The 27391-nt window shown below is 52.6% G+C and overlaps 12 protein-coding genes across 12 annotated transcripts; 8 read left to right on the top strand and 4 right to left on the bottom strand.

Annotated features, from left to right (window-relative positions):
* Positions 1 to 8: 8 nt before the first annotated feature.
* Positions 9 to 2537, top strand: ASPSYDRAFT_57676 (uncharacterized protein; the record flags this gene model as incomplete). The annotated part of the gene is made up of 7 exons (XM_040849411.1): positions 9 to 544; positions 599 to 911; positions 962 to 966; positions 1066 to 1365; positions 1407 to 1573; positions 1618 to 1949; positions 2103 to 2537. The coding sequence occupies 7 exons, from the start codon at positions 9 to 11 to the stop codon at positions 2535 to 2537; spliced, it is 2088 nt and encodes a 695-aa protein (XP_040704047.1).
* Positions 2538 to 2869: 332 nt separating this feature from the next.
* ASPSYDRAFT_44670 (uncharacterized protein) lies at positions 2870 to 4219 on the top strand. Its single transcript, XM_040846887.1, has 2 exons — positions 2870 to 2944; positions 2999 to 4219. Exon 2 carries the CDS (start codon positions 3313 to 3315, stop codon positions 4141 to 4143), a length of 831 nt encoding a protein of 276 aa, XP_040704046.1. The 5' UTR covers positions 2870 to 2944; positions 2999 to 3312; the 3' UTR covers positions 4144 to 4219.
* A 36-nt stretch (positions 4220 to 4255) lies between these two features.
* ASPSYDRAFT_934506 (Zn(II)2Cys6 transcription factor) lies at positions 4256 to 5309 on the top strand. Its single transcript, XM_040852837.1, has 2 exons — positions 4256 to 4385; positions 4432 to 5309. Exon 2 carries the CDS (start codon positions 4461 to 4463, stop codon positions 5046 to 5048), a length of 588 nt encoding a protein of 195 aa, XP_040704045.1. The 5' UTR covers positions 4256 to 4385; positions 4432 to 4460; the 3' UTR covers positions 5049 to 5309.
* On the top strand, positions 5032 to 6176 carry ASPSYDRAFT_148530 (uncharacterized protein; the record flags this gene model as incomplete). Its single annotated transcript, XM_040841819.1, has 2 exons — positions 5032 to 5220; positions 5265 to 6176. Coding segments are annotated over 2 exons (1101 nt in total), but the record flags the coding sequence as incomplete, so codon positions are not given.
* Positions 6038 to 7171, bottom strand: ASPSYDRAFT_934432 (guanylate kinase). Its single transcript, XM_040852836.1, has one exon. The coding sequence runs from the start codon at positions 6949 to 6951 to the stop codon at positions 6286 to 6288; it is 666 nt and encodes a 221-aa protein (XP_040704043.1). The 5' UTR covers positions 6952 to 7171; the 3' UTR covers positions 6038 to 6285.
* A 1757-nt stretch (positions 7172 to 8928) lies between these two features.
* ASPSYDRAFT_57674 (uncharacterized protein) lies at positions 8929 to 10653 on the top strand (the record flags this gene model as incomplete). The annotated part of the gene is made up of 6 exons (XM_040849410.1): positions 8929 to 9004; positions 9057 to 9152; positions 9196 to 9344; positions 9391 to 9529; positions 9576 to 10195; positions 10252 to 10653. The coding sequence occupies 6 exons, from the start codon at positions 8929 to 8931 to the stop codon at positions 10651 to 10653; spliced, it is 1482 nt and encodes a 493-aa protein (XP_040704042.1).
* A 685-nt stretch (positions 10654 to 11338) lies between these two features.
* ASPSYDRAFT_89112 (uncharacterized protein) lies at positions 11339 to 14641 on the top strand (the record flags this gene model as incomplete). Its single annotated transcript, XM_040852112.1, has 1 exon — positions 11339 to 14641. The coding sequence occupies one exon, from the start codon at positions 11339 to 11341 to the stop codon at positions 14639 to 14641; it is 3303 nt and encodes a 1100-aa protein (XP_040704041.1).
* Positions 14642 to 15209: 568 nt separating this feature from the next.
* Positions 15210 to 16304, top strand: ASPSYDRAFT_149497 (cyclin-dependent kinase; the record flags this gene model as incomplete). The annotated part of the gene is made up of 4 exons (XM_040841912.1): positions 15210 to 15246; positions 15318 to 15820; positions 15871 to 16034; positions 16085 to 16304. 4 exons carry the CDS (start codon positions 15210 to 15212, stop codon positions 16302 to 16304), a joined length of 924 nt encoding a protein of 307 aa, XP_040704040.1.
* A 234-nt stretch (positions 16305 to 16538) lies between these two features.
* ASPSYDRAFT_89110 (glycoside hydrolase family 47 protein) lies at positions 16539 to 18329 on the bottom strand (the record flags this gene model as incomplete). Its single annotated transcript, XM_040852111.1, has 1 exon — positions 16539 to 18329. One exon carries the CDS (start codon positions 18327 to 18329, stop codon positions 16539 to 16541), a length of 1791 nt encoding a protein of 596 aa, XP_040704039.1.
* Positions 18330 to 22389: 4060 nt separating this feature from the next.
* ASPSYDRAFT_201593 (5'-methylthioadenosine/S-adenosylhomocysteine nucleosidase family protein) lies at positions 22390 to 23615 on the bottom strand (the record flags this gene model as incomplete). Its single annotated transcript, XM_040843803.1, has 3 exons — positions 23196 to 23615; positions 22984 to 23144; positions 22390 to 22923 (listed from the first exon to the last, which is right to left on the bottom strand). The coding sequence occupies exons 1-3, from the start codon at positions 23560 to 23562 to the stop codon at positions 22390 to 22392; spliced, it is 1062 nt and encodes a 353-aa protein (XP_040704038.1). The 5' UTR covers positions 23563 to 23615.
* Positions 23616 to 23857: 242 nt separating this feature from the next.
* ASPSYDRAFT_89108 (MBL fold metallo-hydrolase) lies at positions 23858 to 24833 on the bottom strand (the record flags this gene model as incomplete). Its single annotated transcript, XM_040852110.1, has 2 exons — positions 23858 to 24239; positions 24304 to 24833. 2 exons carry the CDS (start codon positions 24831 to 24833, stop codon positions 23858 to 23860), a joined length of 912 nt encoding a protein of 303 aa, XP_040704037.1.
* A 302-nt stretch (positions 24834 to 25135) lies between these two features.
* On the top strand, positions 25136 to 26085 carry ASPSYDRAFT_150498 (putative 3-hydroxyacyl-CoA dehydrogenase; the record flags this gene model as incomplete). Its single annotated transcript, XM_040842005.1, has 2 exons — positions 25136 to 25199; positions 25244 to 26085. The coding sequence occupies 2 exons, from the start codon at positions 25136 to 25138 to the stop codon at positions 26083 to 26085; spliced, it is 906 nt and encodes a 301-aa protein (XP_040704036.1).
* Between the last annotated feature and the right edge of the window lie 1306 nt (positions 26086 to 27391).

Raw genomic sequence — 27391 nt, 5'->3', positions numbered from 1 at the left:
AGGTAAACATGTCCTGGCCACGCATCCAATTCCACGAAATCGGCGACCAACCCTGGTGCCCCTCCTGGCTGCACCACCACGAACAATTCTCCCTCTCGCAGCTCTGGAACCTGCGCGTCCCTTTCTGGAGTCACGGCAGTCTCGCCACCCAAGCCTGCGCCGCGATCAAAGAACACCTGCGCAATCCATCCGATTACACCATCGTCGATGTATGCGCGGGCGCAGGCGGGCCCACGCCCCTTATCGAACGCGAATTAAACCGCAATTCCGAAAAAGATGGCCAAGAGGCAGTGCGCTTTGTGCTGACGGACATGTTCCCGCCGGTGGACGTGTGGGCGGGCATCGCGAAGAAGCAGCCGAATATTGAATTCGTGGAGCGGGCGGTTGATGCGCGGTCTGTCGGGCGATTATCCAGCACAAAAAAGGAAAATGGGAAAGGGAAAGGGAAAGAGTGTCGGATGTTCAACATCTGCTTCCATCATTTCGATGACGCCGATGCAGCAGGCATCCTGGGCAGTGCCGTGCGGGAGGCGGATGCATTCCTGTACGTTTATCCTTTTCCCCAAGGTTTTAAGGAGGGGTTGTGCTAAACAGACAGGATATTCGAAATCACCGCCCGACAGGCCTCAACGTGTTTATTCTCGCCGTTGGTGTTTTTCTGGGGTTTCTACGTGACGTTGCTGTGGTACTGGCATTCTCCGGTGCATTTGCTCTCTACATTCTTGGTTCCTGTCGCTCCGTTGGCGTTGTGGATTGATGGGTTCATCTCGTGTCTGCGGACGCGCACGCCAAGCGAGATCAGGGAGTTGGTGAGTCGGTCTGGGGAGAATGTTGACGGATGGGAGTTTCGCAGTGGGGAGAAGAGCGTGCAATGGCCGTTTATTACTTTGTACTACTATGTTGGGAGGCGGGTGGCATGACTCGCTCAGAGAGAGAGATCGTATCAATGAGAGCTTTAAAGCTTTTGTGTGTGTGTGCGTCTGCCCCGCCCGCAGAATAATCTGACATTCAAGGCAGTGAGAGCATCTTCCAATTTCCATCACAACATGAAACCGAAAACGAAAGCATGAAAGTCATCATCGTAGGCGGCGGACTCGGCGGCCTCGCATGTGCGATTGCATGTCGGCGCGAGAATCTCGACGTTATCGTTCTCGAGCGCTCGTCGGACGCGCGCGAGATCGGGGCTGGTATCCAGATCCCACCCAACGGCGGCAGAGTCATAGAACAACTCGGCCTGTTATCAAAAATCCTCGAGAAGGGGAGTGTTGTGCAACATGTCAATTTTAGGAGATACGATGATGGCAGACTTCTCCGGTCGATGCCATTTGGGGAGGACATTGTCGAGGAGTTTGGGGTGCCTTGGGTGTATGTCTCTCAACTAATGTCTTTCGAAGCTAATTTTGTAGGATCATTCATAGGGAAGACTTTCATCGTGTTTTACTAGATGAAGCGACGCGTCTTGGGGCTGAGATTCGCCTGGGCGCTGAAGTGACTGATATCGTCTTTGAGCAGCCAGAGGTCATCCTGTCAGGGGGTGAACGGGTTGCTGGGGATGTAGTAATCGGAGCTGACGGTATGCCTCACAATTAAAGATTGAATGTCGCTAATATTAATTAGGCCTGTATTCTCGGGTTCGAGATATCGTCCTCGGGACTCCAACGAAGCCGGAAGAAACCGGCGATCTGGCATACCGGGCTATTTTCAAACGGGAACAGCTTGAAGCGCTGAACGATCCAGAGGTCACTGACCTCTGTCAAAAGGTTGCAGTGACCAGCTGGCTAGGTCCTGACAAGCACAGCATTTTCTACCCCGTTCGCGGAGGCGACGAGTTCAATCTCGTCCTACTGCGACCAGATAACCTAGAGAAAGGCACGCGAAGGGTACAGGGAGATGTCGAAGAGATGCGAGAGAGCTATTCCGGATGGGATGAAACGTTAGTCTCTAGTCGCGTTTCAATCCCGATACTGACTCGACTAGGCTGAGAAAGTTGATATCGTGTGTACCTGAGGTGACGACATGGAAGCTCACGTCTCTTCCAGAATTACCTACGTGGACAAAGGTATGCTACCCTCAGGATAAACCGACCAGTACTGATGAGTCAGGGACCGGTTGCCCTCCTCGGCGACGCATGCCATCCAACCCTCCCATACCAAGCGCAGGGGGCTGCAATGGCAGTTGAGGATGGGTTCGCCATTGGAAAGTTACTCGGGTTGGGCACAGCCATCGAAAAGAACACCAGCTGCGATGAACCACCACAAGCACAGCTTGCAGAGATACTCGGCGTCTATGAGGCGATCCGAAAAGCACGCACGACACGAAATGTACAAGGTGCCGCCAGGAACCGGCTGATCTTCCATATTCCAGACGGCATGGTGCAGACCGTCCGGGACTTTGTTCTTGGCTACGCCGGGATGACGAGGAAGAGCGATTGGACGTGGTTGTTTTCAGCTAGAATGCGCAGGACGCTCTATCATGATCTAGCTGGGGAGTGTGAGAGGGAGTTTGACGGCAAGTTCTCTAGACTGGGTCAGCAATAAGGTTTACTTCAAAACCCAGTGTACAACTTTGTTGTTTGAAGTGTAGGTTGAAGATGTAATCCCGAGGCACGCAGTTGGCAGCCGTGTGATGTAGGATTGGACAAGGACGTATCAAACCTGGTCAGTTGAATATGCCAGGATCCGCCACAGGCCAAGAAGGGTTTCATCACGACCACGAACTAAGGACAAGTAGTCCGAACGATGCAAACCAGGACCATCGTCCAATTCAAGTAACACCCCCGATGGAAGAGAGGATCAGCACCATTCTCGAATAGACTAAATCCTGCACTTCGAGTCGACCGCAACACCCCGCCGGCATTCCCCGCGTGGACGGAGAATCATCGCCGGAGCCCTGAATCCACGCACGAATCAGCCAATAATTGTTGATCAATTGCATCCTGCGAGTCGTGAGTTCGTGCCAAGTCCGTCCCCAGACTCGTGTTTAATATATTTCCGTGCAGGTTTACCCAGGTTTACCCTGGCCCTTCTGACTCTCCTTCTCTTTATCTACGTCAGTCTGTCGAACTCGCACCACAGCATGTCAGATGCTTGTCCCTTCCTTCAGTCCTGTTTCAGCCATCCATGCCTGTTTCCGCGCACGAGCCAATCGCTCGTCCAGGCCGCCCTTCCTAAGACTCTTCCTTTCGTCCTGAATCCATCTTGCATCATCACATGAACATATCCCACATCCAGGGACAACCCTCGCCATCCTCTCAATGATATAACAGCAGCCATCCTACTCTCTAAAACGACAACAACCACCAAGTCAGTAACCATGCGACCACGCGCCGTAACAACCCCGACGACTAAATCCAAACTGTCAACAGTCATCAGCAGATCCACAGTAACGACACCCGACAGCGCATTCCACAGCGAATACTCCCACAACAATGACCCGGACCCCTCAAGCATCTATACAATCCACCAAACGCTCAAACCAGATTACACCGTAATCGACAGCGCCGGACTCCCAGTCTACCACATCAAAACAAAGGGCCTCCTCCGACCAACATCCCCACATCTAACCATGTACGCGGGCAAAGACGCAACAACAGGCCCCGTCGTGGCTTTTGCGAAATTCGCCAGAAAGGCACACTACTACTCTGCGAAACTTGTCCGCGGGAACCCCGAGAACGCAGCGGATGCCATCTGGGAGGATCTGCGGCGGGTGGAGAGGTGGTCGCGGTCGTGGTCGTGGGCGTGGTCTGGTGCTGGTGCTGGGGTGCGGTATCGGTGGGAGATGGCGATTATTAACTGGGATCGGGATGGGGATGGGGAGGTACTCAGGAAGGGGTTCTTGTGGAAGCGGACGAAGGCTTTTACTGTGGACGATGGTGGCAGTGATGCCGGTGGCAGCCCTGGGTATCGTGGGCATGTGAGGGCTGCTAGTATGGGTGCGGTGACGAGTACGAGGGTGGAGAGGCGGAGCTATAAGCTTGTGGACGAGGAGACTGGGGAGTTGCTGGCGGTGTTCTCGGTGGATGTTGGGATGGGCAGGTTCAGGCGACTGGGTAGGATGCGCTTTGTGACGGAAAAGTACGGGCTGGCGTTTAAGATGATGGTGTTTCTGTCTGGGCTTGTGGTTCACAGTTGGGAGGATTCATGATACCCTTTATTATGAGTAGCTTGTCGAAATGAACGATATGAATGATATGAATTATACGAATGATGATATACTTGTCTGCATAGTTCTTATGAATCTATCTATACATCTTAGTCAGCGCTGACTCACCGATTGAGGAAAGTCGCACAAATCGCTCCCCACCCCCTTCTACCGACCAAGATGCCATCGAAAGACCGATTATCCCATGCAAGGCTCAAATCACGGTCAGGATGTCTGACCTGCAAGTATGTACCCTTCCCGATGATATAATATCCACTAACCCAAGACCAGGAGTAAGATCCCTTCTTCCACTCAGATACATGCTTAACACGCTTGTAGGGAGACGGGTCAAATGCGACGAAGCAAAGCCCCATTGCCAGAGATGCACATCAACAGGGCGCAAATGCGATGGATACGGGACACTGAACCCGCTCTCATCCAGTAATTGCGATCTGACCACGCTCTCGCCCCCGGCTTTAATGCGTTCATCAGGTAATGCGCGCGAGAGCCGGTCGTTCCAGTACTTCTACGAGCGGACTGTGCCTTCACTGGCAGGGTACTGCGGCTCTGAGTTCTGGAACAGGCTGGTGTTGCAGGTCAGCCAGCATGAGAAGTCGGTGTGGCATGCGTTGATCGCGCTGGGTTCGCTGCATGAGAATTTCGAGAATGACCAGCAGATTCCGGGACTGCGGTTCTCGCGGAGGGGCCAGGATAGTTTTGCGGTTCAGGAGTATAATTTCGCTATCAGGGCTTTGCTGGGCAGGTCGAATCCTGTTGGGATGTTGCCGGCGAATCTGGCTGTTGATGTTTGTTTGATTTCGTGCATTCTTTTTGCTTGTTTCGAGGTAAGTCTCGGTCCAGCTTTTATATGCCTCGCTAACTTGACAGGTCCTCTCTGGTCATTATGATTCTGCTATCGGCCATATAAGAGGCGGCATCAAGATCATGAACGAGGCGTACTACGACCCGAGATATGGGACCTTCTGTCACCCTGTCCTCACGCCGTCTACCGTCACCGGTCTTGAAATGGACAATCTACGCAAGATGCTCATCCGTCTCCAGGATCAAGCATTTACCTTGGTGAGACTGTCCCAGGCTGCTCAAAATGCCTGCTAACTGTATAGACCCGCGACAACATCGACCAACAATTAACAAATTCCACCGCGCTCGACACCCACCTTGAAATCCCCAACGCCTTCCGCTCTGTCGCTGAAGCACGCGATATCTTCGAATACTACAGATGCAAAGCCGTCCGCGACGTAGCCACCCTCGACGGCACCGAATCCAGTACCCAGGCCGAGCTCCTCCGCGTGTACGAGCCCATCCTCACAAAATTCTCCACCGTCCTCTCAACCTTCGAACAAACCCGGCAGACCCTCCTCACACCACGCGAGCAAATCGGCCTGAAAATCCTTAAAATCCATCAAAACATGCAACGCATCCGCCTGGAGTACGCCAAACTCGGCACCACTGACCAAGCGTCCTGGGACAAATACAACAACATCTTCGCAGAAATGGTCGAACTCGCCGCGTACGTCGTCGACAGTACACACGGGATCGACTGTCTATCGCTCTCACCAGCGCAGCTCGAGAATCTGTCGAACCAGGGCCTCCTTAAACCCTCGTTTACGCTGGACATGGGTATCATCGGGCCGGTTTTCAATGCTGCAACGCTCTGCCGAGACCCCGTTATCCGACGCAGGGCTGTACAGGTCCTGCGATCTGCGTCTAGGCAGGAAGGGTGTTTTAATAGTCATGTCTGTGCTGTTGTTGCGGAGCAGGCGATTGCAATTGAAGAGGCTGCGGCGGCTGGACCTGCATCTGGGTCTCTGCTTGGGATACTTTCCGAGTTGGAGAAGTATAAATTCGCGTCGATAATGCAGTGCTCCGAGGTTCCTGATGCGGCGAGGCTTACGTATGTGTATCCAAGGGTTGATGCGGTGCAGAAGAGGGTGTTTATGCGGCTTGGACAAAGGGGCGTGGATGTTGATGTTCCGCTGACGAAGATGACTCTTATGATGGATATGGTTGTTTGATTTGTACAGGGCTCGGAATGGTAACGAAGCATCGGTGTTGGTTATTTATTGATATTTGTTTATGGGCATGGGTTCATGGTTGGTTACGGTGTTGATTGCTGGTATATTTCTATCTCTCCGTCCGCCCAAACACAAACATTTCAAGCTCTTTATACGCCTCTTCGACATCCCCATTAACAATAATCTTATCATAAACACCCCCCGACTCCGCATACTCCAGCTCAACCCTCGCCTGAGCGAGTCTCCTCCGCACATCCTCCTCCCCCTCCGTCCCTCTCTTCCTAAGACGGTCCTCAAGGACTTCGAAACTCGGCGCTCGAATAAACACATACCGCGCATCGATGCCAGAATTCTTCTCCTTCATCTGCTTCACACCCTGCATCTCAATATCCAGCACCACGATCAACCCCCTGGCAGTCTGCTCGTCAATAGTCCGCTTACTGGTTCCATAGTAATTCCCACTGAAATAAGCGTGTTCGACAAGCTCACCCCGATCGCGGAGTTTGGTAAACTCTTCCTCGGAAATGAAGAAATAGGCAACGCCCTCGACTTCGCCTGCTCGGGGTTTTCGCGTTGTATGCGATACAGTGAATCCGAATGTGCCCGGGTGGTTATCGAAGAGTTTCTGGATGAGGGTTCCCTTGCCGACGCCTGAGGGGCCGGAGATGATGATTGGTCGGCGGTCTTGAGGTGCTGGTTTAACTTTTTTTAACTTTGGATTCTGGTTATCTGGTTCAAGCACGGTGTATTGGATTCGGGGCTTACAGGATGTCATTTCGATTCAAGGTTGGCGAGAGGTTCTCGTCGATCAGTCCAGATTTCAGAGCGTGTGCCCCGCGTTGGATGCATTACAAATACAAGATATTAATAGTGTTTGATATACTTCTGGAGCAAAGCTACAACATGATTATATGATATGAATATATATAATAGACTTGAGTGCTGCTCTATATAAAGTCATCTCGTCGACTCTGCCGGCACAATGGAGACATTAGACTCTACAATAGTATAAAGATACAATCCCTCGCTTAAACTTCATCTACTTTCATTACATAAATATAAAGACAACCCCCTCACCGTTTAGCCGTATTCACTGCTTTGCTGGCGATCATCTCGAAAATTGGAGGGCACAACCACGGAACCGCTGTGATTAGGCTTCGCTCCACAATTCAAGATTTGAATCATTGACGGTGCAGCTGGTGAATGGTAAATTGTTACTGCTCAGTTACTGATTCATTGTGAAATGTGAATCTATTCCGGATTTCCACAATGAATTGTTGGGACTCGGCCGACAATCGTGCTGGTCCATGCGTCGCGTCAGGCGGAGTCGGGACGAGTCGAACGAAGCTTGACGAAATAACCAAACTTGATTGGGACAAAAATACAAAAATAAAAGACCGACTCCGGCTCGCAGAGTCAAGCCAGATTAACAGTCGCCTGGGTTGACTTGGCTGTTTGACTTTGACTTTGACGCTCGAGGGAAGTTGACCCGATCGAACGGTGCATCGTCGCATTTTCGTGTCGCCCGCCAATGAGCAGGCAAAACGAGGCGAAAATAGCGCTGTAAGGCAAACAGTGAGTTATCGAGATTTGTCAATGGATAGTCAATGGATTGTCGCGTCCAGAGATGCACGAAGGAACCAAATCCTGATCCGCGGTGACTTTGACACGGGCTAAAGGATCAGTGGCAGCCGGGGAAGACACAACATGGTCCGTGAAGCAGTCAATGGTTGTATTCTGAGTTCCTGACTGGCCTCGAAGACGCAGTGATCGGTCAAAGTCCGTCTGACACTGGCACTGGCAGGTTGGGAGATCGCCCGTCACTGCTCGTTGCGACTGTGATCACCGTGATGGGCGAGCTGGTCTTGCTGCGCCCTTCCTGAATCGGAGAGAGCTGCTGCCGTCTCTTGCTTACCAGTTATTTCCTTTGCTGCAATGAGTTATCTTTACGATGTCGCCGGAGAGACTGCGTAGGCCGTCCTTATTACTCTGATGCACCTTTAAATAGTGTCTCCAGTCTCCACGCGCAAGGATGCCTGCCAGTAGACGATGGATATCCCCTGTCCCGAGCCCCAACCGTCTGGGCTGGAACAGGTTCGGCCAGACGGCCAGTTCATTTAATTTTGAAATTGCGAACCGGCGACCCGAAGCCTGATGGGTTTCCCTGTGGAGTCTGTTGATCGCTTCTTAGCGTGATGTCTCCAGCCGCGACACCGTCAGCGACAAGTCCACCGTATGCGAACGATGCGAACTATGCGAGCACTGCTGAATTGGAAAATACAGGACGAACAGGACGACCTCGACCAGGCAGACTCACAAACAAGCACGAGCAAAGGCTAGAATCCGGGGATGGCTTCCGGCAGCGGCCATCGTGCTTCGACCCTAACCGAGGGCCGGACGAAAATCACCCCTGCTAGTGTCTGCTAGACCGGCTTAGCTGCTGCTGATTGCGGGGTGTCTGCACCCTGTCTGACCAATTCTGGCCCCAAACCTGCATTGTGCCTGGTGCAGAGTAAGGACCCGCTGCGTGCTGGGACGTCTTCATAAAATAGGCCCTGTCCGAGTCATGGTCTGGGGCTGCTTGACAGTTGATGAGTTGACTCTTCTGCGGGCGCACTCAATGCATTGCAGAACAGCTATACCACTACTCATGGTCATCGACTAATGGTTCACCCCGGAGGATCTCTCCAGCGTGTCTTGGTGCACTCTGCTGAGTCCGTTCCACCCCTATTCTGCACTGCGCACTCGCAGGATGGCCTCAAACAGTTCCCTCGCGCAATGCCCCGACCCGTTCATTGCAGAGCTCTCGATCGGTGACAACGGTGGATGTACGTATTTCCAAGGGATGAACAATAGTAGTAAGACGAGCTGACGCTTTAGATCTCGCTGGCCGCTGGTGTACGCCTTATGCCGTCGGCGATGAGACGGTGTCATGCTGCTTTCCGTGCCCGTTCACGGACTGGCAGTATGCAGATGGTAAGTGCCTCGATGCGATATCAGGCCTTGCTAACGGGACTAGGGTTCAACAAGGATGTCGTGCCCTGGCTTGCCCTCGTCGTCCTCGTCCTCATGGTCGTCTCCGCCCTCACCTACATCTGCCTCCCTGTCAGCGACACTCAGCGCCATTACCTGACCTCGAGCCCGCTGATGGGCTTTATATTCATATCGGTATGGACACACTCCCACCTCGAGGAAGACCCAGCTCATATTCTAGATTGCATTCATCGTCCCCCTCGGTCCGTCAGACCACTTCTGCCACGACGCAATTACACCGAACTACTGGCTATCCGAGACAACGTGCGCCTTTACCGGTTCATTGCTACACTTTGGCGTCTGGGTCCTCGTCATCGGATGTACGTCTCCTCATATATCGAACGCGGTTGTAAACTAACAAGCTAGGCCTCTTCCGCTCCGTCCACCTCTACCTCCAGCTCATCTGGGACGTCGAACCAGGCACGAAATTCCGCGCCGGCGCCCTCATCTGCATCTTCGGTGGCTCCCTCGGGATGCTGGGTATCGCCCTCGGCGTCTCCGGCGTCTCCTACCAAGTCGGCAACATGTGCTACATCAGCTATCCAAAGAGCGTCGGCTCCTTCTGGGGCCCTTTACTCGCCGTGGCCTTCGTCTCCTTCGTCCTCCAGGCCTTTATCATGGGATACTGCATCCGCGGCGTAATCACCAGAGGAGGAACGGCGCGGTTTTCCATCTTCAAACGATCCGATACACCAGATTCCCTCTCTCGCGCCGTTCCACCCCGTCATACATCCAGGAAGATATGGCGCATCCTCCAGCTCCAGTGGCGCGCCATCGCCATTGTCTTCCTGATCCTGTTCTACGTCGCCTTCGTTGCCACAGCCGTTCTCCAATGGGGCAACCGGGGTCAATTCACCGACGAACAGCTCAAACCCTGGGTCGACTGCCTCGTACAGGCAAAGGGCGACAAAAAGGCCTGTATTGCAGAAGCGAAACGAATCGGTCCGAACTCAGCGACTGCCGTGGCTGCCCTCGCTCTCCTTGCTGTACGTTCTCCTTTCTCCAATAGACACTCCCGGCCCAAACTAACATACATGCCCAGTCCTGCGGCATCTGGGGCGTCATCTGCACAGCGCGCTGGACCATGATCCTAGGCTGGTACGACTGGCTCTACGACCGCAAAGACAACATCTCCGCCCTGCTGAGCGGCGAGTACCACCGCGAGCGCGCCCGAGACCTGGAGCGTGTAGCCAGCACCGCATATTCACATTCACCCACGGACGTGACCTCGCCGACGACGTTGGAAGAGGTTGATCGGATGTATGGGACGCGCGCGTATCATGGGCCGCAGAATAGTTTCTCGAGACCGGGGGCTGGCCCTGGGACTGGAACTGCGACGGGGCCTGGGACTACTGCGCGTGGGCGCGCGAGTACGTTTACGGGGAGTACGGTCACGACGACGATTTCGAGTAGTAATACCTTTGATTTGAAGGAGTTTAAATAGTTTTGCTTTTTTACTTCCCTGGGTGGGTTTGGCCCGGTCGGTTTACGATGTTATGATCTATCTATATATCTGCCCTGCTGTTACAAGGGGGTTTAAAAGTGTCTGCATGGCATGCATATTAAATATACCACAGCTTCGATAATACAAAGTTTTAATATACGCCCCAGGACGAGTCCATTAGATCCACTCAGCCTGCTCTAGGATAGATATCGCAATATCCTGGATACTCCGACCGTCAGTCCGGACTTTAACCGCCCATTCGCCTACATCTTCCTCGCGCTGCTCGCCAAATGCTCATCCAGCATACTCTCAGTCTCTCTTCTGCAACCTCTCCGTAATGACAGCGTCCTCCGCCGTAAGAATGGGCATTGAAAGATCCACGCCGTGATTACCAGGGAAAATATGGAATCCACCACAGTGCCAACGCAAGCTCTGTCTTCTGCAAAGATATTAAATATTGGAGAATTGCTAGCAGAAATACCTGATCTGACTTGATCCCCACTTCTGCTTTCAAACCGAATACGACTAGCGTGCAGTTGGCGCAGCCTTGTCATCTCGTGATAGCGCATGCAAGGCTGAATCAGAGCCCCTCACCCATCTCACCTCTTCCCCTTACAACCTCCAAGAGATTGACACCAGTCATAGTACGACCTCCCTCATGAACCAGCGTAGCTGATGCCTCGCGATGACAAGGCCACAGAGTATAAACCCCGCCGATTACACATTGGCATGGATATGCGCCCTGCCGTTGGAGCTGGCAGCCGCAGAGGCAATCCTTGACGAGCACCACAGTCACTCCTCTACCTCGGGCGCTCAAAGCGAGTACGTACTTGGAAATATTTCAGGTCATAATGTTGTCGTTGGGTGCTTGCCGTCTGGTGTATACGGCACAAACTCGGCAGCCGCGGCCGTGACCCGTCTTCTGTCCGCGTTTCCCAACGTCCGGTATGGCCTTATGGTTGGAATCGGAGGCGGAGCGCCGAGCAAGAAGGTGGATATTCGACTTGGGGATGTGGTCGTGAGCAAACCTGTTGGAAGACTGGGGGGCGTGATACAATATGATCTGGGGAAGTCTGTTGGCGACGGCCGTTTCGAGCTGACTGGAATGCTGAACCAGCCCCCGGCAGTATTATTGACGGCTGTTTCCAGGCTGGAATCGGAGCAAATGGGAAAGAAGAATACCTACATATCCAGTAAGATTGGGAGAGTGTTGGCCCAGCACATCAATATGAGGACCAAGTTCTCAAGGCCTGCCCAGGAGGACCGTCTCTTCCGTGCAAGCTATTCCCATTCAAATGAGAGGCCATCCTGCTCCGAGTGCGATTCCAAAGAGCAAATTGATCGACCTCCGCGACCATCGACAGAGCCCCAAATCCATTACGGAACCATCGCCTCTGGAAATCGAGTAGTCAAGAACGGCCGGCAACGGGATGAAATCGCACAGGAATTCGATGCAATTTGTTTTGAGATGGAAGCCGCTGGAATCATGAACCATCTTCCTTGCATCGTGGTTCGTGGCATATGTGACTATTGCGACTCGCATAAGAACAAGGAATGGCAGGGGTATGCAGCCCTAGCGGCAGCAACCTGTGCCAAACAGCTTCTCGGATTTGTGGCTGTTTCTGGCCTTTGTCAACCGCAGACTGGCGAGTCGAAGAAGGGTCATTTTATGGTTCCATTTGAGCGCAACCCGCGGTTTCAAGGCCGAGAAGACACAGTCCGTCAACTCGCAGATCAAATACTCTCCATAGATCACCGCAAAGCTCGAAAAGCAGCTATTTCAGGATTAGGTGGCATGGGAAAAACACAAGTTGCTCTTGAACTTACCTATACGATACGACAGGAAGATCCTGCACGCTCTATCTTCTGGATTCCTTCGACGAGTATCGAAGCCGTGGAACAGGCATATCGAAATCTTGCTCGGTTATTAGGTGTATCAGATGGTGGCTCTGATGATGTGAAATCAATTGTGAAGCATTATCTGAGCTCCGAAAGAGCCGCCCCATGGGTTTTGATTATTGACAACGCTGATGATTTCGATATGTGGTTAACATCGCGCACATCGCCGGCGCTCAAGACGTTCCTTCCAGCGAGCCAACAGGGGTTTATCCTATTCACCTCTCGCAACGGAGCTCTAGTATCTCGACTCGTTGGACCAAACGTCATACAGCTTTCTGAGATGGACGACATGACTTCCGTTGCTCTGTTAAAGGATTCCCTAATACAGAAGGACCTGACCAAAGACGAGATATCAACAACCATGCTTGTCGATAGACTATGTGGTCTTCCACTGGCTCTGGTCCAGGCTTCGAGCTTTATTAACGAGAATAGTATGTCCTTGAAAATATATCTGAACCTCTTAGATCAACAAGAGGAAAGCATGATCCAGTTGCTCAGCGAAAATTTCGAGGACGAGTATCGGTACCCGGAGACCGAAAATCCTGTGTCCGCGACATGGCTGATATCCTTTCAATCTATCCAAGAGTCTAACAAGCTCGCCGAAGAATATTTAAGATTCATGGCTTGTATCGACTGCAAGGATATTCCGCTGTCCCTCCTCCCAGAACCAGAAACAGAACTCGAAAAAGAAAAGGCCTTGGGCGTGCTCAAGGCCTATTCTTTTATCTCTCAGCAGGCAAACAGTGAATTTGCAACTATGCATCGCCTTGTTCATCTTGCCACCAGGAATTGGTTGCGGAAAGAAAACATTCTGCCTGGATGCACGATGGCTGCGGGTGAGCACATCAGCGCAGTATTTCCAGAAGGCGATCACGAAGACAGAAGTCTGTGGCGGAAGTATCTTCCCCACGCTCAGGTTTTGCTTGAAAGAGAGGAGTTTGAGCATGATGGGGATGTAAAGGACGACCTCGCTGGGAACGTCGGGAGATGCCTTGTGGAAGACGGAAGAGACAATGATGCAGAGTATCTGCTATTAAAGTGCGTGGCTTCTAGGCGTGAGCGGCTGGATGCAAGCGACCCGAGACTCCTCCGGACCATCTCAGACCTGGCTGGAGTATACTGCGCACAAGGAAAATTTAAAGAGGCCGAGGACGCCTCAATTCAAGTGTTGCACTCAAGGCAGGCTGTACTAGGTGATGACCACCCGGATACTTTGCTCAGCAAGCATGAACTTGCAGCCAGCATCTACTTACAGAGTCGATTAAAAGAGGCTGAAATAATTTATCGGCAAGTATTACAGCAACGGAAGTCTATATTAGGCGATGAAGATCCTGCAACGCTTGCCACCATGTTCGCACTTGGGGAGGTGCTGGCAAATAGCGGGCGATTGCAAGAGGCTGAAGAGCTTCAGGTTCGGGTGGTAGAGTTGCGCAAGGTTATATTGGGTCCTGAGCACCCTCACACACTTAGTAGCATGGGGTCCCTCGCAAAAATTTTATTGGAACTGGGAAGGTTGTCAGAAGCTGAAGAGCTTCAACTCAAAGTGTACAAGGTACAAAACGCTATACTCGGCGATAATCATCGAAGCACGCTCGCAAGTATGGGCCATCTGGCGTGCATCTACCATGAAATGAACCGACTAGATGAATCAGAAGAGCTTGACGCTAAGACTCTGGAAATAAGAAAGGCCATTCTAGGCCCTGAGCATCCGGATACATTAACAAGCATGAGTAATCTGGCCGTCAGCTTCCAAGTCCGAGGACGATTGGCAGACGCAGAGAAACTTGCGCTTCGGACTTTGGATATCAGAAAAGCTACGTTAGGAGCCACCCATCAAGATACATTGGTGAGCATGGACATTCTGGCGGATGTTTGGAAAGATCAAGGCCGTCCTTATGACGCTATTGCCTTGCTCTCCGAATGTACTGAACTGCAAGAAAGCCACCTTGGGCCTGACCATCCGGATACCATTTCTACGAAATTGTGGCTGGAGTCGTGGCGGCAGGACCTGCACAACAAGCCTCCCCCCGAGTATGTGGACACGGAGCAGGAAAGCGAGGGCTCTAAGATGCCGAAGAAGAGCCGATGACGTTTCCTTCCAGGTTCAAGACAATTTGAAGCCAAATCGCTGCGCGGTTTACTATCATTCAAGATGTAACAAAGATTGCGTGGGAAGGATGAGAGATCTGCCTTATACCGTGCTCACTATGATGCCTAGTTCTCTTCACGGTCTGACATGCATACTTCTCGCGGCAGCCCGACAGCTCCTTGCCTTAGTGACAGCAGGCAGTTTCATTATAAACGGTATAATAAATTAATAGCACACAGTCTGGTCTTACTGGTGTCAAATTTATACTTCATGCAGTTACAGACCAGTAATGCTATCGCAAACCTGGATTCTGATAGAAATAGACAGGATGCAATCCAAAGCGCTTGGAAAGGCTCTGGTACAGCTCTGCGTTTGTCTACTGTTTAATTTGCGCCGGTGTTCAAGTCCTACTGGTCACCTATCTGTATAGAAGATATTATGTGCATAGTATAAAGTTATGCTCGTGCAAACCAGTCAAACCCCCGCAAGCGACTTTCTCCCTTGTTTACTCCAGCTCTTTCTGTTCTCTCCTTCCTTCGTCCTGCTGCCATCCAAAGTCACGCCCAGCATGGATAACTACCAGAAAATTGAGAAAATAGGCGAAGGTGACGTTGACGCACCTACTTTACATGGCCGCCCAGTATACTATACCTAGCTCACGCGTCGAGGCTCCTAGGAACATACGGCGTCGTCTACAAAGCTCGCGAGCTGAACCACCCAAACCGAGTCGTTGCCTTGAAGAAGATCCGACTTGAAGCGGAAGATGAGGGCGTCCCCAGCACCGCGATCCGCGAGATCTCCCTTCTCAAGGAAATGAACCACCCGAACGTCGTCCGCCTGTTTAATATCGTTTACGTCGACGGCCGCAAGCTTTACCTCGTGATGGAGCTGCTAGATCTTGATTTGAAGCGGTACATGGATGCCCTACCTGTCCGTGAAGGTGGTCGGGGCAGAGCCCTGCCAAATGGATCGAAAATGAGCGTTGGCCTAGACGGACCTATGGTCAAGAAATTCATGGGACAGCTGGTCGAGGGACTTCGTTACTGCCACAGCCACCGGATCCTGCACCGAGATCTGAAGCCGCAGAACCTGCTTATCGATCGAGAGGGAAACCTGAAGCTGGCTGATTTCGGCCTGGCCCGCGCTTTTGGCGTTCCGTTGCGGACCTATACTCATGAGGTAAGATTACGAGGCAAGGGATATAAGACTGCCTGCTAAATATTGGCGAGGTGGTTACCCTTTGGTATCGTTCTCCGGAGATCCTGCTCGGTGCACGCCAGTACTCCACCGGGGTTGACATGTGGTCCGCCGGAGCGATCTTCGCGGAGATGTGCACGCGCAAGCCACTGTTCCCTGGCGATTCGGAAATCGACGAAATATTCAAGATCTTTCGGTGAGTATCTTTCTAGTGGCTGGCTGGCTTGGTTGGTTTAACCTTGGTAGTCTCCTTGGCACCCCTGATGAAGTGACCTGGCCTGGCGTTACCTCGTTTCCCGACTACAAGGCGTCGTTCCCCAAGTGGAAGCGTACATCTGCTTCGCTAGTTCCGGGATTGGAGAGTTCTGGGTGTGATCTTCTCGAGGCACTGCTTGAGTATGATCCTGCTCAGAGGTTGTCTGCGAAGCAGGCCTGCATGCACCCTTACTTCAGCGATAGCTCCTAGTCATACGGCAGTGATCACTGCCAAAGCGGTTGTTATGGAAGTGATTTTGGAGTGATCGATTCTCGTGTTTGTGGACCAATACCATATTTTCAGAAATTGTTCCACCTGCTGCCAGAATTACCTTCATATCTTGGTCGTTCCAAACCTACCGTAGCGTCACCATCTCAACTGCTTGGGCATTATGGTCGTTAATAAATTCAATGTTAAAGGAAACAGATATGCAATATCTATATGCTACCGCGGGATCCTAAACGGATGGGCCTCAGTATTAAACACAAACTCATCCAAACTAACGAGTTCCGGCTCGCTAAAGATGAGATAAAGATACTTGAGCGTCTCCGCCATCCAAAAGCTCTCCATACTGTCCTCCATCTCCACATCCTTCTTATCAGCGGTAACATCGCGCACCGCCGCATTGGCAAACTTCGTCTTGGTAATGGCATCAATCGCCTCGAACATCTCCCACGCTGCCTCGCGGTACATTTCATCCCCCGTGATCCTCCACATGTAGAAAACACTCTCCAGCGCCTCAGGCCGGAGTTTATAATACTTGTCCCGGACATACGTGTACACATCCTCCTGGGTATCATCCCAAACACACTCCGTCCGCCGCGGACACTGCGACACACTGAACATCTCCGGCATGATCCCCAGCGGCGAATTCCTATAGAACCAGATACACCCATCCGTAAGCTTCTTCCCGGTAGCGAGAAAATCGGCCTTGGAGTCTGGGAATAGTTTTCCGGCCAGCGCATACATCCCGCCTACGAAACAGGCGAGATGCTCGCTCCTCGTCTCGAGTTGGACCTCGTTGCGCGCCGTCGCGTGTCCGATTCCGGGTAGTAGGATGTCTGCGTGGTCCGGGACCATAGGTCTGAAAAGGAGATACTCCGATCCAGCAGTCAGGGCATTCTCCGCGAGATGTCTATACTGCTGTGCCCGTCCAGAACCAGAGCCGGAACCGGAAGCGGAACCAGCGCCAGCAAGCAACTGGAATTCCTTAGGCAGATACTCATACGCGGAATCCGCCATCCCACCAAAACTAAACGTCGACGACCTCGTCAAATCCGGTTTCTGCACATCAATGCCCACGGGCCACATCCCCGGAACACGAGTCTTGTCCGCCTGTGCATCCAGTGTATCCGTAATCCGCGAGATCGCGTCAAAGTACCGCATGTCTCCCGTTAACTGCGACAGACGGGTAAGTTCGAGACTGGAGCTCGCCAACTCAGCAATGATCCCGTTGGCCGCGGGCGGCTGTGTTTCGCCGCCGGCTGCTTTATGCGGGTTCCAGCGCGTAACAGGCATACGGTTCGGTGTGTCAAAGGAAGCATAGATCATGTCTGCGATTTGAACAGCCTTGTCAAGGAGCCGAGTATCGCTACAACCGCTCAGATCATACGCCGCGATGAACCCGCCCAGGTACCGGATTGTAGTTTCAAAGACGTTGATTGTAGACTGCGACGAGGAGTGCGGGGAGAAATCGACGTCGAGGAGGGCGGCCACTGCGCGCTCGAACTCCTCGTGCATGTCCATGATGAGCAGCGTGTCGAGGTTATCGACGAGGGTCGCGCCCCAGCCGCCGAAATTGTTGCGGGAGCCGCCGGATATCGGGCGCAGCTCGTCGGCCTTCCAGGCGTGTTTCTCGTAGGACTGCCATGAGCGCTCGAACGTGGCTTTTATGGCGGATTGGCGCGACTTGCGGAGGGTTTCGCGTTCGAGGGTTGCGGGTGTGCTGAAGCGGGCTTGGATGGAGGGGAGGGTGCGCGGTTTGTCGGTCGGTAGGGAGATGAGGTTTGTGACGGGGAATCGCACGGGGATGTCGCGCCAGCTGAAGCCCTCGTCCGGGTTGGAGCGGGTGTAGGCAGGGGAGGGCGGCGTGATGGGGCACTGCGAGCGAGAGAAGCGAGATCGAGGAAGAGAAAGAGCTCGTGGACTGCTGTTATTGTGGAGCAGCACGAGGCAGAAGAGGAAGACGGCGGCGATGGACAGCGACGAGGTCCATCGCTTGTTGAGGGCCGGCATGGTGGCCAGACATGAGACAGGTAAGATGAAGAGACAGAGATAAGAGTTAAGGGATAAATCAGGGACCGCTGGACCCTTTCAGTGACCGCCAGCGACCGACATGGACCGCCCCAGTCCCAGCTCTCTCCACATTCTGCGCTTTGATACGCGGGAGCTGTCTTGGCTGCATGCCCTAACTCGCTGCTCCGCCCCCGAAGTGGCAGCATTCCGTAACAGGACACATCTCACGCTCCAGTAACTTGCCCAGTTATTCACCAATACCGAGGTACTCACTTGAAAGACGCCCGGAGAAATCCATTCTTCAAAAGTCACATATGTGCTTAATCATCTCGCACCTGGACCCACCCACCCGATTCCTACCCATAATACTACTACTAAAATTGAAACTTCTAGACTATATATAAATCCAGGGATCGTAGTAGCAAGAGCTTTCTATCTAATAGAAGGCCGTCAACAGATAGTCTAATGAGTACAGTTAGCATTTAGTAGTATTACTAAGCCTTACTAGTCTTCCATCCTAGAGCAAGAATCTATCATTTAGGATCTTAATTAGGGCTTCGATTTCTACTTATTTCGGTACTAAGGACATTATGGCGGAGTAATTAGTTATTAAAAAGTTGCTTGAGTATATATGTTCTTGATGTACCCTTTAATTAACGTAGCATAAGTCGCCCCGTCTCGCTAGCATTCTGAAGCTTTACATCGGTCCCCTGGGCTGCCCTCTCCATCGTGCTCACAGTGCCGAGATCATAACTGTCAAGCAGCAATTCTGTCTCCAGTCCATGGTACAGGGCAGGCAGGACTGATTTAGGAGCCCAGAACCGAAATCTCCGCAAGACTAGGGTATCGACCCAGAAGGTCAGCCGACGTTAGAGGTTACATATATAGAGGTCCGATTCTTTCACTGACTTGGCACTGCTGGTAGGAAATAGTCTGGGCCTGATTAGGTGGGAAATGCTCTGCCGTGTGAACAGGCTAAGACCCAGTGGCAGGTGCGAGGAATAGGCTGGCAACACTGGTAGAAGGTATAATGTAGTGCAAATTCAAACGAGATCCTCATCCAATGCCTCCATCGCGCTAAAAAGAGCAGCCTTTACATTCTGATGTCCATACTGTTGGGCCCAGAGCAGTGCGGTTTTCCCATTATCATCCGGTATGCTGGCATCAGCCCCATGGTCCAATAGGATATTGACTATCTTCTCATGCCCATTCATGCTCGCCCACGATAACGGCGTCTGGCCTTGAAACCGGTCCTTGCGGTTAATCTCTACATCCCTGTCCAAAAACAGTTTGACAACCCTAGGACGGCCATGTTCAGCGGCCCAGGAAAGTGGCTGACGGCCATCCCTCTCTTCGATACTGGGGTCTGCCCCTCGCGCGAGCAGCAACTCGACAACCCTGGGATGGCCGTTCATTGCCGCCCACATGAGCGGTGTTCTCCCCTGATTGTTCTGCGATGGATGCGTCCCGTTACTGTCTCTCGAATTCGGATCAACGCCAAAGTCTAAAAGTAGTTCCACCATCCCATCATGACCGTATTCCGCGGCCTGCGAGACTGGCGTACGGCCCCATTGCTGGTCCAGACAATTGGCAGGCACGCCGTGCTCCAGTAAAAGCTTTGCAAACGGCACGAGCCCTGTTCTTGCACAGTAAAATAAGAGGCCGCTGTGTGCAGAAGTGAGACGGGCGTCTTTGGCACCTAGGGTGCTGTGGATCATCATACTCAGTAATTTCACCCCGTCGGTCACGCCATGCTTTTCAAGAGTGCTTGCCACGAGCTTTTCCGCAGTAATACGATCTCTTTCAAGATCGTTGACAGCAGATTGATCGTCGATGTCGCGCCCCAAGCTGGCCGGCGGGTTACTCAAAAGCTGCCTCTGCAAATGGTCTACTATATGGTCGTGGCTGCTTTCGGCTGCCCACACCAGTGCATCCCGGCCTTCACTGTCTGCCTGGGTGTAGTCGGCCCCGTGTTGCAGGAGTAGTTGCACAATCGACAGGTCACCCCCCTTGGCCGCTGCTATCAACGGGGTGTCGCCCGACCGCGTCTGCAGTGGCAGTTTCCCCGGAATGTTCTTGATATTCGGATCGTGCCCCTTCTCCAGCAACAGCTCGACCATCGCCCGATTCCGATATGCGGCGGCCACACCAAGGAGAGAATGGCCACGGATGTTTCGAAATTCCCGCAGGTCTGTGTCTTCGGGCACGAACTTGAGGAGCTGGTGGTTGTGTGTTCTTGCAGCGCATACGAAGATGATCCCATAGGCCCTATTTCTCTTTTCCCCCTTGGTGGTGTATTCAAGGAGGATATTGATTACCTCGTCCTGGCCATTCTCCGCTGCATGTGCAAGCGGAATCATGCCCCAATGGTCCCAGATGTTGGGATCAGCGCCTTGGTCCAGCAGGATTCTAACCACGTCACCGTAGCCCTTAGACGCAGCATATGCCAGTGGTGTTCTCTCCAATGCGTCCTGGGCGTTAGGGCTATCCCCGTCTTGAATCAACTGCCCGACCTTGCCTTCCATCCCAAAAAAGGCCGCAGCGTGAAGTCCTGTCGCTGCCACCGTTTTGCGCACGCAGTAACACTCGCACTCTTTCTTCATGGCGGGGATGACCTGAGCCCAGGTCTCCAAGGCTGATTTATCTTTCAGAAACCCGATCACCAATGAATCTTCGGCTGGTTGGATCTTCGCGTGATGCCCCCAGTTTTTGGCCGCGTAATCATGCAATGCGTAATCGCGCAGACGGGACATGGATTCCTTGTTTCCTGGGTCAAAGTCCGGGCCTAGGATGTCAAAGGAGAGGTAGTTCAGACAATCTACTGTGATATCGCGATGCGCGGTAGGGAACCAATGCGCCCCTGCAGCCTCAAAGTATTCCTGCCCTGTATAATGGACCAGACGGATGATGTTACTCTTCTCGTCAACCGTCAGCAGCCCTGCACAGACAGACGTCGCCAGCTCGATATCTACAATATTGTCTTTGTCTAGCTCGCCAGCGCTGCCTTCCACAGACAGTGCATGCTGTAGCTCCCGTGGAGTCAGCGGCCGCATTGCGTGAACGACCCACGACAGAGACCGCATGGCAAGAGACCTAAAGCCGTCCATCTGGCTTGAAATCCTCTCCATAGCTCCGTGGTAGACCTCTTCGTATGCGCCAGAGCCACGGGCCAGGCTGCTTAATGCGGACTTGAGTTTCGCGGGGGTTATCTTGTCTTGCAGGGAATCGAGATGCAGCTTTGCAAGAAGAAACCTATCAGGTATTATGTTAGTGCTGGCTGTAGGTCTATCATCCAGGTGGCACATACATCCCATCAGCTGCTTCAATAACTCTTGTTTCAATCTCACTCGTGAGCGTGGCATCTCTCACAGCAAATGGCAGCAGGAGGGAGACGTTTCCTTGGATGTATCTCCGAATATCAGCGTCCTTTGCTCGGATTTCGAGAAAGGCGGCCCGGTGTCGTTTGAATATGTCTTCAATCTCTGTAGAAAAGCGCGAGGTAGCAAATATGCTCAACGCGCAAACCCTTTGTAGGCCGAAAATATGATCTAACAGCTTGCTCCGATCTCCACGCGAGAGCATATACTCGTCCAAGGCATCAATTGCAACATACGCTCGGCGATTTCCCGAAATGATAACTCGCAGTGTGCTCGATATCTCGCCAATCGACGGACGTGTCTTCTTCTTCTTGTGGAAATCATAAAGTTCGAACAAGCACTGTGGCAGTTCTTCCTGCTGCCAGGCCAGCTGTGCCAGCAAAAGCGCCAGAAGGTCAGCAGGTGCCTGCTCATATTTACGACGGAAATTGCAGTACAGATACGAAATCTTGATATCTGACTCGTCTTGATAAATTCTAGAAAGATGGTTGACGATGATGGACGTCATGACCGTCTTCCCAGCACCTGGAATGCCCTGGCAGAGAAGGCTTTGCTTCTCGCCCTTTAGCCATTGCTGGAATTCGCTTGAATCGAGGAGCCATTTTCCAGTCCCATGCTGCGCTTTTCTAAGGACATCGCTTTGTTCAGAGCCAAAATCATAAGGATGAAGCCAGGCAAGAATTTTAGACCTCTGATGCTCGCCCATGGACGCCGCGACCTTGGCTATCCCATGGTCTACTCGGTCCAAGGTATTCGAGACTATTCAAAGTCTCAGCAAGGACCGATCTCTGATGGGTTAACATACACTCTCTCAACAGGGCTGCAGCAGTCTGCGTTTCCTCAACCCTCTGCGGTCTAACAACTCGAAGGAGGTCCTTTGCATAGGCGGCTGCTGTAACGGCAGCGTAGGGCTGCCATGCCTTGGTCTTATGGCTATCAGAATAGTCACATATTCCTCGGATTACCACACAGGGGAAATTGTCCATGACGCCAGCAGCGCCCATCTCAAAGCAACATACATCCCAGCTATCCCGTATCCTATCTCGCTCCTGAGCCGAACTCATAGTCCTATTGCCAGATGCTATCAGGCCGTAATGTACCGCCGGTCCATCAAACTCACGATCGAGCCGCTGCACCAACTGCCCCGGGTCACATTCCGAACAATCACTCCCTTCAGCCCCAATGTGGTAGTAGCTCGACGCATATAACCGGTCGTACTCCCACCCAGGGAATCGATAACGCCGCAAAGCCCGAAGTCGCTCGGCCTTTAGTGACACCTGAGCGATGTAATTGCCCATCTGGCCGAGCTCAAAGGCATGATCGGCCTTTAGCTTCCGCATCGCCGTTAACAACACAGCCGGGGGTTTATTCAAGTGGGATTCAACCTGGAAGCCCTCGACTTCCTTTTCCTTTCCCATGTCATATTGCAGAACGCCACCTATTACCCTTTAGCTGTTGTTAGACACCTCAATCGGGGAACAGCACACACCATGACCACCCCTAGGCTCACAGACAACAACATCCCCAAGCCTGATATCGTTCATTGAGTCCTCGCTGTCCGGTCGGCTCTTAGGCACCCCTCCACCCACACCAACCATAAGACCAAAACGAATGTTTGGGAACGTGTGGACCATGTTATTAGCTGCGCGCGAGGCCTTGTGTAAACCCACACCCTCGGTGCATGCGATCACCACATAGTGGCCGCCCATCTGGCCGACAATGTAATTGTTGTCATCGTGCGGCGCGGCCGGCAGCTGCTCGTGCTCTTGATCTAGCAGTGCCCGTGCAGCAATGAGCTCCGACTCGAGCGCGCAGATCCAGCCCACTGTATAGGCATTATGCTCTTTTGCGGCCATGGTACCTAGCGTTTTGCATCAGGAGGAAGAGTACAGGCACAACATTCATGAGTGTTCAAGAGGTACGACCCTGCGGGGTTGACTGACGCGGCTAAATATCGCAAGTGATAAATAATGCCTTTAATGCAGGCGTGGGGTTTCCGATTGCATTAGTTCTGCTCGTCATCTCTACAAACAGCAAAGTGGCCTATGGCAGCCAATGCCCTAACTTGCTGCTCCACCCTTCAAGTTCCAGCGGATTCGTAACAGGACAAATAACATGCCGACATTAACTAGCCTACTACTCCGTACATAGCTATTTAAACCAATACCCATTCAGGCCCTGGAGTGTCCTCGACCCAACATCATGGTGCCTATTCTCCTCCCAGACCTGCCCTCCCTCCCCGTACTGGTTCGAGAGATGGCCCAGGAAGAAATCCAAGTTCTCCTTACACTGCGGAAACTCATTCTTGAAAAACTCAAACAGTTCCTGCACGGTCGGCTTCGATGGCGCGTGCGTGATCTTCCGCGAGAACAGATCCAGGTATTTCTGCGTGTGCGCGAGATCCTCCTTCGCATCCAACTCCCAGCCGGCCTCCATATGCCCTGGGATGAGTTTCTCAGGCTGAAGCGCACGGATCAACGCCAGCGTCTTGTTCCATGCTTCTAGCAGGGCAGGGGTTTCGACTTCCTCGACCCTGTTTACTTAGAGTTAGCACTTATATCCTTCGTTCTTTTAGTAGGCATAGGCACAGGCCGTACCAAACATGCGTACTCCGCCCATAAACCGCATCCCCACAGATAATCGTCTTCTCCCTCTGCAGCCAGAACAGCGTATGGTCGACACTATCCCCCTGCAGCGGCCCCAGAAGCACAACCGGACTGTCTGGATCCCCGTCCAGCACGAAGAAACTAAACCCAAAGACCTCAGGCCTCCTCGGCGCGCTGTAGACATTCTCCGCTCCAAACACGGAGGGCCAGTAGGTGACTTTCTGGTCGTACTCGCGGTTAATACCCGCGAGGACATAGGGGGCAGCGTAGAACTTGGCCTCGGGGAAGGCCTCGAAGATGGAGTTTGCAGCGAAAAAGTGGTCTGGGTGGTGGTGGGTTACGAAGACGGCTTTGAGTGGTTTGTTGGCAATCTTTGTCTTTACCCAGTCTGCAGTGGCCAGGCCATCGGGCTTGAGGAAGGGGGGATCGATGAGGACGGCCTCGCTGGTGCCGACGATTAGGGTTGTGATGCTGGAGAGGCCCTTGGGGGAGGAGGAGAGGTGGTATGTTTTTAGGGGCATGGTTGCTACGTAGTTACTGCGTAGTATGAAGGATGAATTTGCAGTGTGCAAAGGATAGCTGCGTGGTATGCATTTATACTTCAGTATTCCCCGCTCCTCGGGCATTCTTCACGGAAATCCCCCTATCCCCCCTATCCCCCCTATCCCCCCTATCCCTCCCCCTCCCGACAATGGCGGGGTAGATCCACTGAATGCATCGAGATCTGGGACGAACGGAGACGATGTGGGATGCTTAAAGGCTGTGACGAGTCTCGCTGCTGCTACTTTTGTTCGTCTACAGATTTACATCTGACTACATCACAATGGCGCAGTATACCAAAGAACTCACCCCAGACTCACTCAAGGACAAAGTCGTTGTCCTGACAGGTACGCCTCGCTATTTCTATTAAGAAACAATACTAACAGACCAGGCGGCGCAAACGGCATCGGGGCAAGCCTGGTGGAATACGCCATTCAGAACGGCGCATATGTATGCTTCGGCGACCTCGCAGTTGAGGCCGGCGAGGCAGTCGCAGAGACAATAAACAAAAACTCTTCCGCCTCCCCACGGGCAATCTTCGTCAAGACCGATGTAACAAGCTACGACTCCGTCCTGGGCCTCTTCGACAAGGCAATGGAGGTATACGGCCGCATCGACCACGCCGTCGCAGGCGCAGGGATCGCCGAGATCGGCAACGTATTCGATCCTACTCTGGACATGCAGTCTATTCGGCAGCCGCCCACTACAAAAGTCCTCGACGTGAACCTAACCGGGTGTCTGTACGTCGCACGCATCGCAAGCGTCTATCTCCGCCAGAATAGGCCTGTCAATACCGACCGCTCTATCATTCTCGTCTCCTCTGTTGCGGGATTCAAAGAGTCACCCGGTCTCTTCGTCTATCAAGCCTCGAAACATGGCGTTATAGGGCTTATGCGCGCCCTGCGGCTGTACCTCTCTGCACCGGCGCACGGGATCAGAACTAACTGTATCTGTCCGTGGATGACGACAACGGTAATGGTAAAGGGGATCCAGGATGGATGGTTCAAGGCGGGACTCCCCGTGAACAGGCCTGTGGATGTAGCAAAGGTCATGGCGAATGTACTAGTGGATAAAGAGTTGAATGGGAAATCGATGTACGTGGAGGGTGGCAGAGCCTGGGAGATCGAGGCCAACATTGACCGGCTGGAGCCGCAGTGGCTAGGCGAGGAGAGCAGTCGTTCTTTGCAGAGGGGGCAGCAGGTTCTGGGGTCTGGGGAGGGCTGGACGAAGTAGTGAGTATACTCTAGGTCTGGCTATTGAAGTTACTGGTATTGTGGCCTATCATCTTGTCACCACTACGCCGATTAAAGCCAGGGAGCAATGCAAGACGCTATTTAATTCATGTGTCCCGTCCTACACCGCAATTCCGCCAATCCATGTCTACCTGGGGGGACCTAGGGGGATTCCCGGATCCAGAGCCGGTTATCCGTATATCCGCGGTGCACACTGGATGAGGAGCAGATGTCCGTTCTTTCCATATAGGGTAAAGAAGATTGAAAAGGGAAAAAGCAACTGTCTCCATTGCACTTTCCTTTTCAGAAATTCTTGCAGTGTAGCTTAAGGCTATAAGACACGGTAAACAAAAAGGGCGATCAGAGTGGTCGGGTTGCTCTTGCCATAAAACTCAGCATATTTATACGGAAGATGGGAATACGATATAGCTCATAGATCATTCAGTCTAACGACATCTAAGCTATTCTACTTTCCCCGCGACAATTACGGCATTGATATCAAGACATTAAAACTGCCGCGACTGTTTTTGATACATCTTATTGTAGCCTATCTATCAAAGACAGCAACGATACATACAAACACAGTCAAGTAGACACTGGATACCTTCTCAACCAGTAAAACCTCCGCAACGCCTTGACAATACGAAAGAAATTGTCAGGCGGCACTGCAATGTCACGATGATCCACTGCCACATGCCGCCCTTTCAACACACGCTCCTCAGCCCGCTTCAACAGGCCCTCAACCTCCCCAACCTCCACCTTCCTCTCATCAAGAACGCGTATCATATCCTGCACAGCAGCAGCATGCCCATTCCTCACCGCAACCGACAAGGCCGTCTCTCCCCACCGACCAACAAGCGGATCCGCCCCGCGAAGTAAAAGCCTCCGCATCGCACCCTCATCCTTATCCCTCGCAGCAAGGAACAACGCAGGATTTCCTGCATAATCCGTATCATGCACGCTACACCCCTTTTCCAACAAGAAGTCAAGTAATCCCCCAGAAGAATCCCCCTGTACCATCGCAGCCACACCAACAAGCGCCCCCGCGTTATCGGCAGCATGCAGATCGAACCCCATCATCTCCAGAAGCAGAGCCATGAGCGAGACTTTTCCATGCCGTGCCGCGAGAATCAGATACTGGCTTTCCGTGAGGTCATGTAGGGGTTCCGGCTGTTCTAGGAGATTGCGGTCTATGAGGAGACGCAGGACTGCCTCGCCGCCCTGGATGGCGAGACGGATGAGCGGGATCTGTTCTGGCCTTGTAAGAGAGATTACGGGGCCTCTTATGATTGGGTCGGTTACTAGCG

The sequence above is a fragment of the Aspergillus sydowii genome, assembly GCF_001890705.1.
Source record: "Aspergillus sydowii CBS 593.65 unplaced genomic scaffold ASPSYscaffold_4, whole genome shotgun sequence".
Lineage (NCBI taxonomy): Eukaryota > Fungi > Ascomycota > Eurotiomycetes > Eurotiales > Aspergillaceae > Aspergillus > Aspergillus sydowii.
Note: the sequence above shows the minus strand (reverse complement) of the source record. Positions and strands in the feature narration are given on the sequence as shown.